The sequence below is a fragment of the Aspergillus neoniger genome (genome assembly GCF_003184625.1).
Source record: "Aspergillus neoniger CBS 115656 unplaced genomic scaffold BO87scaffold_53, whole genome shotgun sequence".
Classification (NCBI taxonomy): domain Eukaryota; kingdom Fungi; phylum Ascomycota; class Eurotiomycetes; order Eurotiales; family Aspergillaceae; genus Aspergillus; species Aspergillus neoniger.
The window spans coordinates 72,179-86,296 of NW_020291181.1; the positions used below are offsets into that span (position 1 = coordinate 72,179).

At 54.7% G+C, this 14,118-nt stretch overlaps 6 protein-coding genes across 6 annotated transcripts; 4 read left to right on the forward strand and 2 right to left on the reverse strand.

Moving 5' to 3' along the window:
• Window positions 1-728: 728 nt before the first annotated feature.
• Window positions 729-2,254, reverse strand: BO87DRAFT_419856 (uncharacterized protein; the record flags this gene model as incomplete). The annotated part of the gene is made up of 3 exons (XM_025626972.1): window positions 1,900-2,254; window positions 1,312-1,820; window positions 729-1,248 (listed from the first exon to the last, which is right to left on the reverse strand). Exons 1-3 carry the CDS (start codon window positions 2,119-2,121, stop codon window positions 729-731), a joined length of 1,251 nt encoding a protein of 416 aa, XP_025474628.1. The 5' UTR covers window positions 2,122-2,254.
• A 1,209-nt stretch (window positions 2,255-3,463) lies between these two features.
• Window positions 3,464-5,480, forward strand: BO87DRAFT_196947 (amidase family protein). The gene is made up of 3 exons (XM_025618513.1): window positions 3,464-3,843; window positions 3,903-4,330; window positions 4,386-5,480. The coding sequence occupies exons 1-3, from the start codon at window positions 3,548-3,550 to the stop codon at window positions 5,411-5,413; spliced, it is 1,752 nt and encodes a 583-aa protein (XP_025474629.1). The 5' UTR covers window positions 3,464-3,547; the 3' UTR covers window positions 5,414-5,480.
• Window positions 5,481-5,969: 489 nt separating this feature from the next.
• On the forward strand, window positions 5,970-6,330 carry BO87DRAFT_430819 (uncharacterized protein; the record flags this gene model as incomplete). The annotated part of the gene is made up of 2 exons (XM_025627562.1): window positions 5,970-6,004; window positions 6,078-6,330. 2 exons carry the CDS (start codon window positions 5,970-5,972, stop codon window positions 6,328-6,330), a joined length of 288 nt encoding a protein of 95 aa, XP_025474630.1.
• Window positions 6,331-6,422: 92 nt separating this feature from the next.
• On the forward strand, window positions 6,423-8,587 carry BO87DRAFT_369570 (sodium/phosphate symporter). Its single transcript, XM_025621988.1, has 3 exons — window positions 6,423-6,595; window positions 6,675-8,129; window positions 8,179-8,587. The coding sequence occupies exons 1-3, from the start codon at window positions 6,514-6,516 to the stop codon at window positions 8,466-8,468; spliced, it is 1,827 nt and encodes a 608-aa protein (XP_025474631.1). The 5' UTR covers window positions 6,423-6,513; the 3' UTR covers window positions 8,469-8,587.
• Window positions 8,588-8,853: 266 nt separating this feature from the next.
• Window positions 8,854-11,918, forward strand: BO87DRAFT_369574 (hydantoinase/oxoprolinase; the record flags this gene model as incomplete). The annotated part of the gene is made up of 2 exons (XM_025621989.1): window positions 8,854-8,902; window positions 8,965-11,918. The coding sequence occupies 2 exons, from the start codon at window positions 8,854-8,856 to the stop codon at window positions 11,916-11,918; spliced, it is 3,003 nt and encodes a 1,000-aa protein (XP_025474632.1).
• Window positions 11,919-12,033: 115 nt separating this feature from the next.
• On the reverse strand, window positions 12,034-13,687 carry BO87DRAFT_345288 (uncharacterized protein). The gene is made up of 4 exons (XM_025620854.1): window positions 13,121-13,687; window positions 12,584-13,059; window positions 12,508-12,516; window positions 12,034-12,455 (listed from the first exon to the last, which is right to left on the reverse strand). Exons 1-4 carry the CDS (start codon window positions 13,304-13,306, stop codon window positions 12,062-12,064), a joined length of 1,065 nt encoding a protein of 354 aa, XP_025474633.1. The 5' UTR covers window positions 13,307-13,687; the 3' UTR covers window positions 12,034-12,061.
• Window positions 13,688-14,118: the final 431 nt, after the last annotated feature.

The following is a 14,118-nucleotide window of genomic DNA, read 5'->3' on the forward strand; positions in this document are numbered from 1 at the left end:
ATACACTTTAGTAACTGGTGTAGTGTAATCCAGAATTACTAGAATTGTAATGGTTTTATCTGTTATTAGTACTCTGTATATACATGATCCTGGGATGACAGTAAGTAGCCATCAGTTTCTTGATCCTGGATAAAGGTTGCTAACCGGCAGTACTTGCGGAGATATATATCCGCCATCACATACTGCCAGAGAGCAGGGGTAGTGATGGTTGGTTCACTGCCACTTCAACCACACTTATTATTTATTGGATTATAAACATGATAAAAGCCCCATTATATACGTGTTCGGATTGTACAAAAACATATGGAATGATTCGCAGTACCCCGTCCCAGCGTATATTTTGTATAGTAGTCACGTGATATTATCGGAGAATGATACTCCGTTGACCTGCCCATGATCCTTGCCTCAGGCGTCCATCTTGCATACTGCCTGAGGCGGTGGGCATTACCGGTCGGAGGACCCTTCTCCATTCCCATCACTGTTGAGAACAACAATAACATGCCCAACGGATGAAAATCAAATTCAGCGCCTTACGGGTAATACTACAGTATTCCGTGTTTCTCATCACCATCTACCTCTCCCAAGGCGATCATGAGACCCTAGACATGTCGATCTGGGGAAAGGCCCCCGCGCGACCCCACTTGCACTATGGAGAGATACACTGATTAAGATAATAATACATCTATTATAATATTGCTTTTTACTTTGCCTTTTCTTTTGCTGGTTGCCTACCGCGATAAATGCGGTAACCTCGACACCCGCGACGAGGATATCGATACTTCCTCCGTCAGGCGGATCCCGTTTTTGAAGGCCAATTGTCGTTCCTCCGGTGAGAAGCTGACGTCCATCAGCAGATCCTCCGACGACCCATCGTTCCGCGAATGTTTCGTCCCCTCGCTCGGCAGATTGGGGTCCCCTCCCACGCCAATGTTCACCTTGTATGCGTCGTCTGCTGCCGCGCGCGTCCTGAGACTACTGAGTTTCACGCCGGTTTCCCAGCTGCGTCCGTATGCCCGTTGTCCGCCACTGGGCTTGCCGCTGGTCCCTCCCGCTCGCGAAGAGTATGCCTTCAGGTGCGAAAACCACGAACCGAATAAGGATTTCATGGCGGGGATGGAGAGGGCGATCAGGGTGCCGCCGACTTCGGAGGTTTCGATGGCCAGCATGGGGTCGTAGGCCCAACTGCCGTCGGAGGACCACTGGCCGACGATGACCAGCCACAGGCGAACGCAGGAAATGACAAGAACCCTAGCAGAGGGGTTTACATTAGATAAGACACTGGAAGGTATATAGAAGATGGCATGGACTCACAAAACACCGGGAAACATGATCAAAGACAGCTGCAGCTTGCGCTTTGGCGACACTTGCAGCATGTAGATCAACATGGAGGGCAGGGCCAACATCATGATGTCGCAGACCAGGGATAGGGCCGAATTGGTGACATACACATCTCCCCACGTGATGCAGTTGTAATCGTCGATCTGTGGCTGCCAGGCGTAGGGCCAGAGTCCCGTGACGGGCAGGCAGTGGAACAACAGGAGGAAGAACTGGGCGAGAAAGGCGGCCAGCAAGAACCCGGCGGAGAGCTTAATGGCCAGAGAGATCTTGGGGTGTCGCGAGGCCAGACGCTGGTAAAAGGCCAGACCGGACAGGCGACAGACGAACAAGGCGGTGGTGTAGAGGATGTGCATGACAAAGTCGTAGCGTTCGGTCTCGTTGACGCGGGGCAGCGTGAGGACATATTGAATGTATTCGATATGTCGACCACTGCCCATGTCGATCAGAATGATGCATAGGGCGACAATGGCGATGTAAATGGCCTATGCGGTGCCGAGTCAGCCCCTCTATCTACTATGGCTGCGGGAGGTAATTAGGGCATAGGGGCAGGTATTAACATACCAGAGTGAAGACGGCCAAAGCATCGTCCCAGCCGAACTTCTTGACGAGGAAGAGACGAGCGTAGCAACGGGCGACGACGATCACAAAGGTCAGAGCGGCGACGAAGATAATGGCGATCTTGGTGGGCCGATCGCGCGACTGGGCCAGATAGTCGGCGGTGATACCGTCCGGGATGCGACCCTCCGCCTCAGCAGTTTGGATGTCGGCGGGGATCTCAGACATGGTCGTGATGGCTCATCCGGGGCAGCAGGTGAGAGAGAGACGACCGACAATAAGGTCTCTCAACCTGGACAGGAAAAAAGGGGGAACATGGGGGGGGAAGTGATTGATAATTATGAGGGATGTTGGTGTTCCATATTAAAAAATTTTGTGTGGGCATGAAGACAAGACCAAGGAACTACTTGCAACCTATAACAATCGAATTCTATTCTTTTTCCGAATTAGACTTTGGAGAGAAAAAGTATTGGCAGGGCGAAATTGGATCGGGCCATCGGTACCGATCAAAGGCCGTTGCGGGATCTCGATGACTTACTACTACTACTACTACTACTACTACTATACTATACTACTCTTAGTCCAATTTCGAGCTGTTTCCGACCGGGGGATAAATTTAAGATGATTGGGCTGGTTCTAGGCTGAGGAAGCCTAACAAAGTCAATTGCAAACAATTGCTAAGGATATTGAAGAATAAACGCACGTTACCTAATGGCAATCATATGATAATACTAGTAGTATAGCTCAGAGGGTGAAGCTGAAAAAGATTGACCGAACTGCCACTCGGTACTCATTTCTACTCCTATCCAATTTTTCAGCAAGAAGAGGGACCCCGTGGGAAAAGCGATGCCGTACCCGCAGCAAAACAGCCTGTCAGTACTTTACTATAGCCAAACTGAGAGAAAATGCATGCGTAACAGGGAAGGAGCAATATATATCGGGAGCACCGGATGGGACAGGCCGGGCGGGTCGGTGCTCGCCTATCTGAAGATCCACCCTTGGCACTTTCTTTTCTTGCTCGTCTGACACAGTCGCCTGTCTAGGCATGTCTTGCCCTGAAAAGCTTATTACTCGACTGAATTGAAAAAAAGATCAATTTCGATATCTCCTTCCTTGATTCTCTACCTCTCTCTCGTGAACATTACCTACTAGGAATAGTAGGACAGTCTCTATTCAAAGCCACAGGTGTGTGTCAGAACTGTCACGGAAGGTTGTGGCGGCCGGTCCGTCCACCCTTCTATGGGTTTGCCGATGAACTTTCCCTTTCGGTTTGTTCATGATGGTATTATTCCCCACACCATCCAGACTTTGGCACCTTTTACGCAACCAATTAATCTACCAACTTTCGCTGCGATCCAATGATCCCTGCCAGTCGGACTCTTTCTCCATCTCTCTCCTCAATAGTCGCATTCTTAGTTTGCCCCCCCTTCCCTTGTCGGCACTAGATCAGAAACCGTCCCGTCCCTACAGTCAGTCCCTTGCATGATGCCGGTCGCCGTTGGTGCCTGTTCGCGCCAACCCTTTTAACCAACCACAACTCATCTACTTTGCTTTTCTTTTCCCTCCCCTGTCTCATCTTCCCTACTAAATCTCTTTTTCCACGTGGCAGCGATCTGCAGGGAATCGAGAAAAGAAAAAGAACTGACGATCGGCCATGCCTTCCTTTGCCTCTTGGCTCCTCACCACCGGGTTGGCCGCTGTGGCCAACGCCATCACCCTCAATGACTCCCTCGTGGCCCAGCAGATTGATACCCAACCGTTCCCCTATGACTTCCCCAAGTTGGGCGTCAATGGCTCCGATCTCTTCCCCATGCGGGACTGCCATGGCTTCACCCTCGAGGAGGCCAGCATCGATGACATTCAGGCTCAGCTGAAGGCCGGTCGCTTCACCGGCTCCCAGCTGCTGCAGTGCTACCTCGAGCGCATCTACCAGGTCCAGCCCTACACCAAGTAAGTAACCCCCCCCTATTCTTTTTACAAAGATGTGTTTAGCTCATTCAGTGTGTCAGTGCCGTGCTGCAGTTAAACCCCGACGCCATGGCGATCGCCGAGGCGTTGGATGCCGAACGCAAGCAGGGTACCGTGCGCGGTCCCCTCCACGGCATCCCCTTCCTGGTCAAGGACAACATCGCCAGTAAGGACAAGATGGAGACCACCGCGGGCAGCTGGGCCCTCGTCGGCTCCGTCGTCCCTCGCGATTCTTACGTCGTCCATCGCCTGCGCGAGGCGGGTGCTGTCCTCCTGGGCAAGGCCACGCTCAGTGAGTGGGCTGACATGCGCTCCAACGACTACTCCGAAGGCTACTCGGGCCGTGGTGGCCAGTGCCGCAACCCCTACAACTTCACCGTCAACCCCGGTGGCAGTAGTTCCGGTTCCGGTGTGGCCGTCACCAGCAACCAGGTGCCCTTTGCTCTGGGTACCGAGACTGATGGTAGTGGTAAGTTTGGTAGATCGAAAGAAATCAAAGATGTCATGCTAATATAGAGTACCAGTGATCAACCCGGCTGAGCGCTCGAACGTCGTCGGCATCAAGCCCACCGTCGGTCTGACCTCCCGTGCCGGTGTGATCCCCGAGTCCCTGCACCAGGACACGGTCGGCACTTTTGGCAAGACGGTGCGCGATGCGGCTTACGCTCTGGATGCCATCTACGGCATTGACCCTCGTGACAACGAGACCTATGCCCAGCAGGGCAAGACCCCGGCCGGCGGTTACGCCCAGTTCCTGACCAACCAGACGGCCCTCAAGGGCGCCGTCTTCGGTCTCCCCTGGTTGTCTTTCTGGCAGTACAACGACGCCGCCCAGAACGCTCAGCTGATGGAGCTGTTGGCGCTGATCGAGGCGGCGGGTGCCACCATCATCAACGGCACCGAGCTGCCGCACTACAAGGAGATTGTCGACCCGTCCGGCTGGAACTGGGACTACGGCACCACGCGCGGCTACCCCAACCAGTCCGAGTACTCGTACGTCAAGGTGGACTTCTACAACAACATCCGGGACTACCTGGCGGAGCTGAACAACACCAACATGCGGTCGCTGGAGGATATTGTGCAGTACAACATCGACAATGCCGGCAGTGAGGGTGGTGTTCCCGGTGTGAACCCGGCGTTTGCCTCGGGCCAAGACGGATTCTTGGCGTCGCTGGCCACCAAGGGCGAGATGAACGAGACCTACTGGCAGGCCCTGGAGTACTGCCACCGCACCAGTCGGGAGGAAGGTATTGATGCTGCTCTGCGCTACCAGGGTCGTAACCTCACGGCGCTGCTGGTGCCTCCGGACTTTGCCCCCTCCATCGAGATTGCCGCGCAGGCGGGCTACCCGGTGGTGACGCTCCCCGCAGGCATCAACAAGGACTCGCACATGCCCTACGGACTGGCACTGATGGGCACGGCCTACTCGGAGGCGACGCTGATCAAGTATGCCAGTGCGATCGAGGACGTGCAGCTGTCGTCCAACACGCCGTGGAGACGCAGCCTGGCCACGTGGAGTGGCTATCTGGATCGGAACATTCCGGTGAACTAAACGATGTACTTTGTACTTTTTCCAAGTGATAGAAAGGGGAGCAGGGAAATTCGCTGCATCTCCCCGTGTAATTAATGGTTAATGGGACAATAGAGTTGAACCTCATGGTGACTCGTGCTATCTAGTCGTGGGTATTAATAATAATGGTTCGCAGGAGGCAACCTATTAAAGTTTGGTACCCGTTGGTGATGGGAGAATAATGTCGTGTTCCACGACGGCATCGGAAGATTACCTTGGCGTGCCAAGAGTACTGGCCAGCTCTGGGCCGTGACACCGTGCCAGTCACCGCGCGGGCAGTGTTGCTGGGATGGTGTTTCTGGAAGTCCGGCCGGGGGAAGATTCTGCGAATGAAGCTGCAGCAGCATCCCCACGTGGGCCCGCTGTGTGCACTGATAGGATTAGTGGAGACGTGCCCGTTCCGCCCAGCCTGCCAAGACACGCCTCTTCGGGTCCGCCCAGACTTCACTGCGAGTATATCTAGGAATCTACCAATATACTTCCATCATATCTGCTTAAACGAAAGCAGGCAGTACGGATGCCAAGCCACCGCCCAGCCATGCCCAGCAGGGCCATCCTGTGCGACTGGTGGCGGTAATCTTGTAATACTCTGGTAGTGGTATCCCGAAAGTCAGTATCTTGCTGGTAGTACCTGATCCTGCTCCAGTGGCTTTGCTGTGAAAGCTACGAGCTCTGCGCGAATTTCCGAGTCTGGCCCTGTCATACCCTCTGTAATCCGTGTATTCCCCGACACCCTGGACAGTCCCGTCGAGGTCAGCTTTCCGCCCTGGTTCTTCGAATCATCGGCCTCCAAGCAGGAACGTGTCCGACCTCAGCTCCCTGACATGGAGGAGGACTACATTGCCTCCATCCTCCATCCTCCACCCGTAAACTCTCCCGGGGCACGTGGCCCTCAGTAGAGTGAATGTCCTGCCCGGTCTAATGGCCTCCGCTGGTCACATAAAGTGAGCTGCACCGCAGGGAAAGGTTCATGAGGCTGTCCGTCAGATTCCTTCTCTCCATCCTTCCCTCCATCTCTTTCCTCCTCATCCTCCTCCCTTCTCCTTTGGCAGGATTCGCAGCCAAAGACAGGACAAGTCATCATGGCGGTCCTCCACGAGTACGACTATGTCTTCGCCATCGGCACCTTGTTTGCCATGTTGGATGCCTACAACAACGGTGCAAGTGAGTGGTGACACCAAAGTCATGTGCTTATCCGGATTGGATGAACCTTTACTGACATGGCCTCTGTGTCTGAATTTAGACGATGTGGCCAACTCCTGGGCAACCAGTGTCTCCTCCCGCTCCGTCTCTTATCGTCAGGCCATGGTCTTCGGCACCGTCTTCGAGATGTTGGGCGCCATCTGTGTCGGAGCTCGTACCGCTGACACCATCAAGAACGGCATCATTCCCAACTCCGCCTTCCAGGGCAACGCGGGCGTGCAGATGCTAGCCTTCACCTGTGCCTTGGCTGCCGCATCCACTTGGGTGATGTGGTGTACGCGCCACTCCGCCCATGTCTCCTCGACTTACTCCCTGATCTCTGCCGTCGCCGGCGTGGGTGTGGCTACCGTGGGTGCCTCTCACGTGCAGTGGGGTTGGAATGATGGCAAGGGCTTAGGTGCCATCTTCGCCGGGCTGGGAATGGCCCCCGTCATCTCGGGAGGTTTCGCGGCTATCATCTTCATGCTCATCAAGTTGGTCGTGCTCATCCGCAAGAACCCCATCCCCTGGGCTGTCTACAGTTCCCCCTTCTTCTTCCTCATCGCCGCCACGATCTGCACCCTGTCCATCGTCTACAAGGGTTCTCCTAGTCTGGGTCTGTCCAAGAAGCCTAGTTGGTACATTGCGGCGGTCACCATGGGCACCGGTGGTGGCGTCATGCTTCTCTCTGCCATCTTCTTTGTTCCCTTTGTTTACGCCCGCGTCATCAGAAAGGATCACAGTGTGAAATGGTGGATGTTCATCATGGGCCCCATGCTGCTGACCCGCCCCGTTGTCACTCATGGCGAACAGGCCAAGGTTCCGGACTACGCCGTCGTGCAGGGAAGCTCCGAAGACCTCACGCTAGGCTCCCCGGATACTCTCCGCGGCGATGATGTCAAGCGGTCCACCCAGGCTGGAGTCGAGTCAATCCAGTCCCGCAGTGAAGAAGGCGAGAAGCGCATGGTGGCGGGAGAAACTCAGCAACTGACCTACAAGGAACTCATGGAACAATCCGACCGTCGGCTGCGGGAGCGGCTGCTCAAGAAGCGTGGACCCCTGGGCTGGGCGATGCGTACACTCCGCGACAACCCTATGGGAGCCGGTCAGCTGTATGAGGTCCATAATATGGTGATTCTGGCAAAGCGCATTCCCGCGATGATTGTCTGCGGACTTCTCTACGGCCTGCACTATGATATCCACGCCGCTCAGTCTGGTATTGCGGGCACCCCCGAAGGCAAGCGCATGCAGCGCGTGTACAGCCACGCCGCCAAGTATCCCAACGAAGTCGAACACACCTACTCGTTCATCCAGGTGTTGACCGCCTGCACTGCCTCCTTTGCTCATGGTGCCAACGACATTGGTAACTCGGTCGGTCCTTGGGCTGTCATCTACTCGGCCTGGTCGACGGGCAACGCGGCGGCGGCCAAGGCACCGGTGCCCATATGGCAGTTGGCGGTGCTGTCAGGATGTATCTCGATCGGCTTGATTACGTACGGCTACAACATCATGAAGGGTAAGTCGATCTCACAATGTGGATTGTAATGTGTACTAATGAGGTATAGTCATGGGCAACAAGATCACCTACCACTCGCCGAGTCGCGGTTGTTCGATGGAAATGGGAGCTGCGATTACCGTGCTCGTCTTCTCACAGTACTCGCTGCCGGTGTCGACATCCATGTGCATCACGGGCGCTACCGTCGGCGTGGGACTGTGCAATGGCACGCTCAAGGCCGTCAACTTCCAACGAGTCGGGCTGCTGCTGCTGGCGTGGATCATGACGATTCCCATCGCGGGCACGTTGGGTGGAATCCTGATGGGATTGTTCATCAACGCGCCGCATTTCTCATCGTAGATTGTTATTTTTCTGATGTATTTAACCTTCTGATGTTTTTCTGATCGATGGATCAAGGCCTGGTGTGGCACGGAGTTTGTTTCTGTTCTTACTACAATACCCCGATAATGTGATACTTCTACTGCCACCAATTCTGCACGTCCAGCAATTGTATAAGTGTAGAGGCGAAGGTGATTGGCCAATTGATCGAGATACGTCGTGGCTTCGGGACGAGGCCCGTCTCGAGCAGTCTGGCCGATATCGCACCACAACGATTGGCTTCTGATGAGGGGGGACGGCTTATCAGCACGACATCTCGTGAGGGGTTCTCCAATGGACCCTGCGTTACTGAATCTATATAGAGATCGACACCCTTGATTGAATCAGTGCCCATGATTCCACCGCCATGGGCAGTATCATCGAACCTCGCTACCGCCTGGGAGTGGATGTAGGCGGTTCGTCTCTAACACCACCACCCACTTTTACTTTAACTACTCCACTGACACTTCACCTCCAGGAACCAACACCGACGCCGTCCTCATCCGTCTCGATCCTGTCGCCATCGTTGCCTCGCACAAAGCACCCACTACTTCAGATGTCACCACCGGCATCACCACTGCCGTTCAGGCCGTTATTGCGGCAGCAAAAGTGCCCCTTTCGTCCATCAGTTGCGTCATTATCGGGACTACCCACTTTGTCAATGCTGTGGTCCAGCGCTCACCATCTCTACGTCGCGTCGCTGTAATTCGACTATGTGGAGGTCCAGATGAGGGATTCGGACGCAACATCCCTCCCTTTGTCGACTTTCCTCTCGATCTGCGTGCGCGTATCGAAGCATCGCGGCCCTACTTCTGCCATGGGGGATACCAGATCTCTGGGGAGGAGATTAGCCCGCTAGATGAGACGGAGCTTGAGAGCGTAGCGGCGCAGTTGGTCAGTGATGGGGTCAAAAACGTCGTGATCGCTGGTATGTATGCGCCATTGGATCATCGCCAGGATATGAGGGCAAAAGAGGCTCTCCTGCGATCAATGGAAAAGCATGCTGGTCCTTCATACAAAGCGCGGATTACACTCTCACACGAGGTGTCCGGTTTGGGCTTCCTGGCTAGAGAGAACGCGGCTATCCTCAACGCCACCCTGCGTCCACTGGCCGAACGAACGATCTATGGCTTTCAAAAGGCCATGGAGGCTATCTTCGCGGATGTTCCGTATACTCTGTATCTGACACAGAATGACGGCAGCGTTCTCAGTGCGGCTGAGGCAGTTCATCTTCCCATCCGGACGTTCAATTCAGGCCCAACTAACTCTATCCGCGGTGGGGAGTTTCTCTGGCGCGCGGCTACAGAAGCTGTGCAGCCGCAGAAAGAACAGGCAACGCGCACAGAGCCCTTGGTGGTCATAGACATTGGCGGAACGACCTCCGACAGCGGCTTACTCCTACCTAATGGCCTGCCACAGATGAGCTCAGTAACCAGTCTGGTCGGGGGCGTGCGCACCAACTTTGCCCTTCCAGCCGTGGAAAGCATCGGACTAGGAGGAGGGAGTATTGTCCGCAGCATCGGACAGGATGATTGCTCTGTGGGTCCGGATAGTGTAGCCCACGAACTATTGGAGAAAGCCCGACTATTCGGCGGAGAGTACCTCACTGCGACCGATATCGCTGTGGCATCTGCTGTCAATGGCATCACGGAGATGAACTCGCTGGGAGGGATGGGTGATGTTTCCACCTTGACGGATATAACTATCCCCATGGTCAATCAGGCACAATCACTCATGCGCCGCAAGATCGAGGAGCTTGTCGACCGTACCAAAATTCATAAAGACGACGTGGACGTACTCATCGTCGGCGGCGGTGCACCTATCATTCGCACCCATGAGCCCCTGCTTGGTGTTCGACGAGTGCAGACCGTCAAGGGCGGGGAAGTTGCCAATGCAGTCGGTGCTGCTATCTCACGTGTCTCTGGGGTGATGGATACGGTCGTTGATACCTCGAACTGCACAGTCAAAGAGGCACAGGAGGCTGTCTCCCAAATGGCGATTGACAAGGCACTCGGCAATGGTGCCCGGCCGGATACAGTGCAGATCGCAGAAGTGACCATGCTACCCATTCAGTATGTCGAGGCCAAGGCGCGCATTGTGGTGCGGGCCGTGGGGGAGCTAGATATTGTATCGACATCATCTGCAGACCAAACCATTCCTGTCCCAGACGAAGAAGTTCCTGATACAGACACTATCACTCCTCCACTTCATACGCTCGATTTAGCAGCCCCCCAACCTGATCTCGACTCCTACTGCCCTCACATCCAAAATAACCAATGGATCATCTCCCCCACCGACCTAGACTTCATCACCCGCGGCTGCAAAATCCTCGGCTGCGGCGGTGGCGGCGATCCCTACCAGGACTACCTGAAAATCAAAGCCTACCTTCAAGACCACCCAGGTACCGTCCGTATCGTATCCCCGGACTCCCTACCCGACGGCAGCCTCGTCGGCTGGACCGGCTGTATGGGCAGTCCGGAAGTAAGCATGGAGCGACTCGAGAACAGCGAATGCCTACAAGCCCACGAAGAACTAATGCGGGTAACCGGCAGTGACCCCGTGTCTGCTTTTCTAGCCCTTGAAATTGGTGGTGGCAACGGCATGGTTAATCTCGGTGTCGCCGCACATTACGGCGTCCCCTGTCTAGATGCAGATTACATGGGTCGTGCGTATCCCACCATGTGGCAGGTTACACCAAATGTGTATGGTACACCGAGGGGAGAGGCGCTCGTCCCGGCGGTGATCGCTAGTGGCGATGGTACGTGCATGACGATGACGAGATCGCGCACAGATCGATTGGTGGATAAGGCGATGCGTGCGGCGGTTGTTGAAATGGGGTGCCGCGCTGGGAGTGCGGGTCCGCCTCATCGAGCGGAACGGGTGCGACAGCAGGCCATTCGGAATACGGTTTCTCTGGCGTGGTGGATTGGACGGGCTGTGACTCTGGAGAAGAACATTGCGGATAAGGCAATGCGGATTGTTGAAGCGGCGGGCGGGCCGGAAAGTGGTGCCATTCTGGGTGAGGGCAAGGTGGTTAGTGTGTCGAGGGTGCTGAAGACGGGACATTCTTACGGTGTGTTGGAAGTGGATGGGCGGTTGAGTGATGGACGCAAAGCGACGCTGAACATTCCGTTCAAGAATGAGAATGCCTACGTCGAGGCAGTGCTGGAAGATGGCGAGAAGAAGATCCTGGCCGCTGTGCCAGATCTGATTGTTGTGCTGGATGCAGAGTCTGGGGCTGGGCTCGGCACACCGGAATTCAAGTATGGGCTTAAGGTGGTGGTGTTGGCTGTTGCGGCGTCGCCAAGATGGACAGATACGCCGAGGGGAATGGAGCTGGGCGGACCCAAGTCGATGGGATTCGAGGAGGTGGAATATGTTCCAATTGGAAAGTTTTGCGAGCCGCGGAGTGTAATTGATGTGTTTGGATAGACCAGCTATATTGCAGGGTATTTTAGAAGAGAACATAGTAGATAGAATCCATGATGATTCATATATGAATGGCTGCAATATCCATCGTAAAGCACATATGAAAAGCATAACATCCCTCCTCCCCACAGGCCGTGTAACAATACCTATCGATCACTCACACTAACCCTGACACTATTCTTGACATGAATCCCGGCATTCGTATCCACCCACAACGCCTCCTGACTCGCATTATCCCCAATACTCGCCCGCGCCTCATTGGGATAACTATCCGGGCCCTCATACAGATGGTGGCCGCCACTAGCAGGCACATTCTGCAAATGCAGATCCGGTCCGCCATTACTCCCTGGTGTCTGATCTGTTCCTTTCCGGGTACTGCCCGCAACAGCACCGACTAGGCCCTTCAATGCCGGCAACGACAGGGCGAAGATGGCCGTGCTGACTTCGGTATCCGACCAGACCATCACGACGGAGAAGTACCACGTTGCGTCGGTTTTCTGAATGGCGGGGATCATGGAGATGATGCGGGCGACGGAGGTCCTGAGTCTATTAGTTGGGGGTTATCAGTTGTATCTGGAACTGTGGCACTCACATCACGGCACTGGATTGAGAGATCAAGGGTTAGTTAAGTATCCACCGAGGAAAGTGAATAGAGGATGTGAACGTACAAAACACCAAAACACAACACCACACTCAACGCAACCTTGCGCGTTGCATTCGCCTTGATCGAGAGCACAATCTTCACCGGTAGTAGCAGGATAAGCGAGTCGCAGATAATCGTCATCGCGGCAGTGGAAATAAACACCGTCTTTGATCCCAGACACTTTCCGGTAGCACCGCCCCAGAGCGTAGCGAGCGGGACACATTGCAGGGCGATGATGAGGACCTGGGCGAGCATGACGGCTGTGACGAAGGCAAACGAGATTCGGAGGTACAGTTGGAATTGGGGCATCGGGTTCAATCGACGGTAGAAGGCCAGTCCCGACAATCGACATACCCACAATGCAATCATGTATACCAGCTGCGCAGAGACGAGCCATTTGTACAGCAGTGGGGTTTCGGCGGTATCGAGGGCCCAGACGTGCAGGCCGGCGCCGTAGCGGAGGACTTGGGTTGTGAGGGCCATGACGACGATGTTTAACAACTGTTACATACAACAAGTGAATGTCAGTTTCTGTGCGCAAAGCGGCAATATAGTATCCTACCATCGCAATGCAGATGAGTCCATCATCCCAGCCAAAGCTGCGAATCATGAACCATCGCGCATAGACTCGAATCAACACAACCGCTCCAGATAGTGCCGTCACGACTCCAATTCCGATCCTCGCCTCAGGGCGTCGGTCCTGTGCCAGGAACTCGGGCGTCAGGTCAGGTGTGCTGGTCGACGCCATGGCAGACACAGGGCCGCTACATGAAGGCGAAAGATGTCGACGGGAGCGGACACGAAAGTTCTTTAGACATTTCGTGGGTAGGACATGGAAGGGGTTTTGTCTGCCGAATCTTCCTGCAGGAACAGGGGTGTCAAAAGACTAATGCAGGATTGCAGAGCCGTCGCGAAAGGATGAGGAAAAGCCGACAATCCTCATCAACGAGTAGTGGAACCCTCCTGGGGGCGGATGAACCCAATCTGTCTTCCGGCAAGACCACAATGGGTATTATGAAAGGTCTGGATCCGGGGGTTGACTTGCTTGTTCCTTGCTGGTGACACCTGGGTCCACTCGATCCTTTTTACGTCATGGATCCTTGGTGGGAACGCTATTGATATTGAGCACTCATGATTTGCTGGATAGGAAGAGAAGCTCGCTTCGATTCCTCCGCGCCCCGTCAATGCCGGGTTTCAGGGCTAGATTCAAGGGGAACAATTGGCCACGGCGTCCCGATTCTCCACTGGACGTTTGCCATCTCCGAGGGTGGGCCTTGCTTCCTGTCACTGCCATGTGCATCCCAAACGTGCGGATAGTTTGCACAAAGCTAAGGAGTGCTGCTTTTCATCGTACTGAATGAATGAAGTGTTCATGCCTGTTCTGCTGATGAAGAAAAACGATCATAGTGAAGCTGCTCGCTTAAAGCTGAACGCCTCAATCCTGCGCAATGCAGAAAAAAATCAGATAGCGGCCGCGGAATGCCGTTAGCGCAGCGTTAGCAGCAACACTAAGCAGCACCAGTGCGTCGCATGCTTCCTCCATTGCAAGTCACCCCCGAG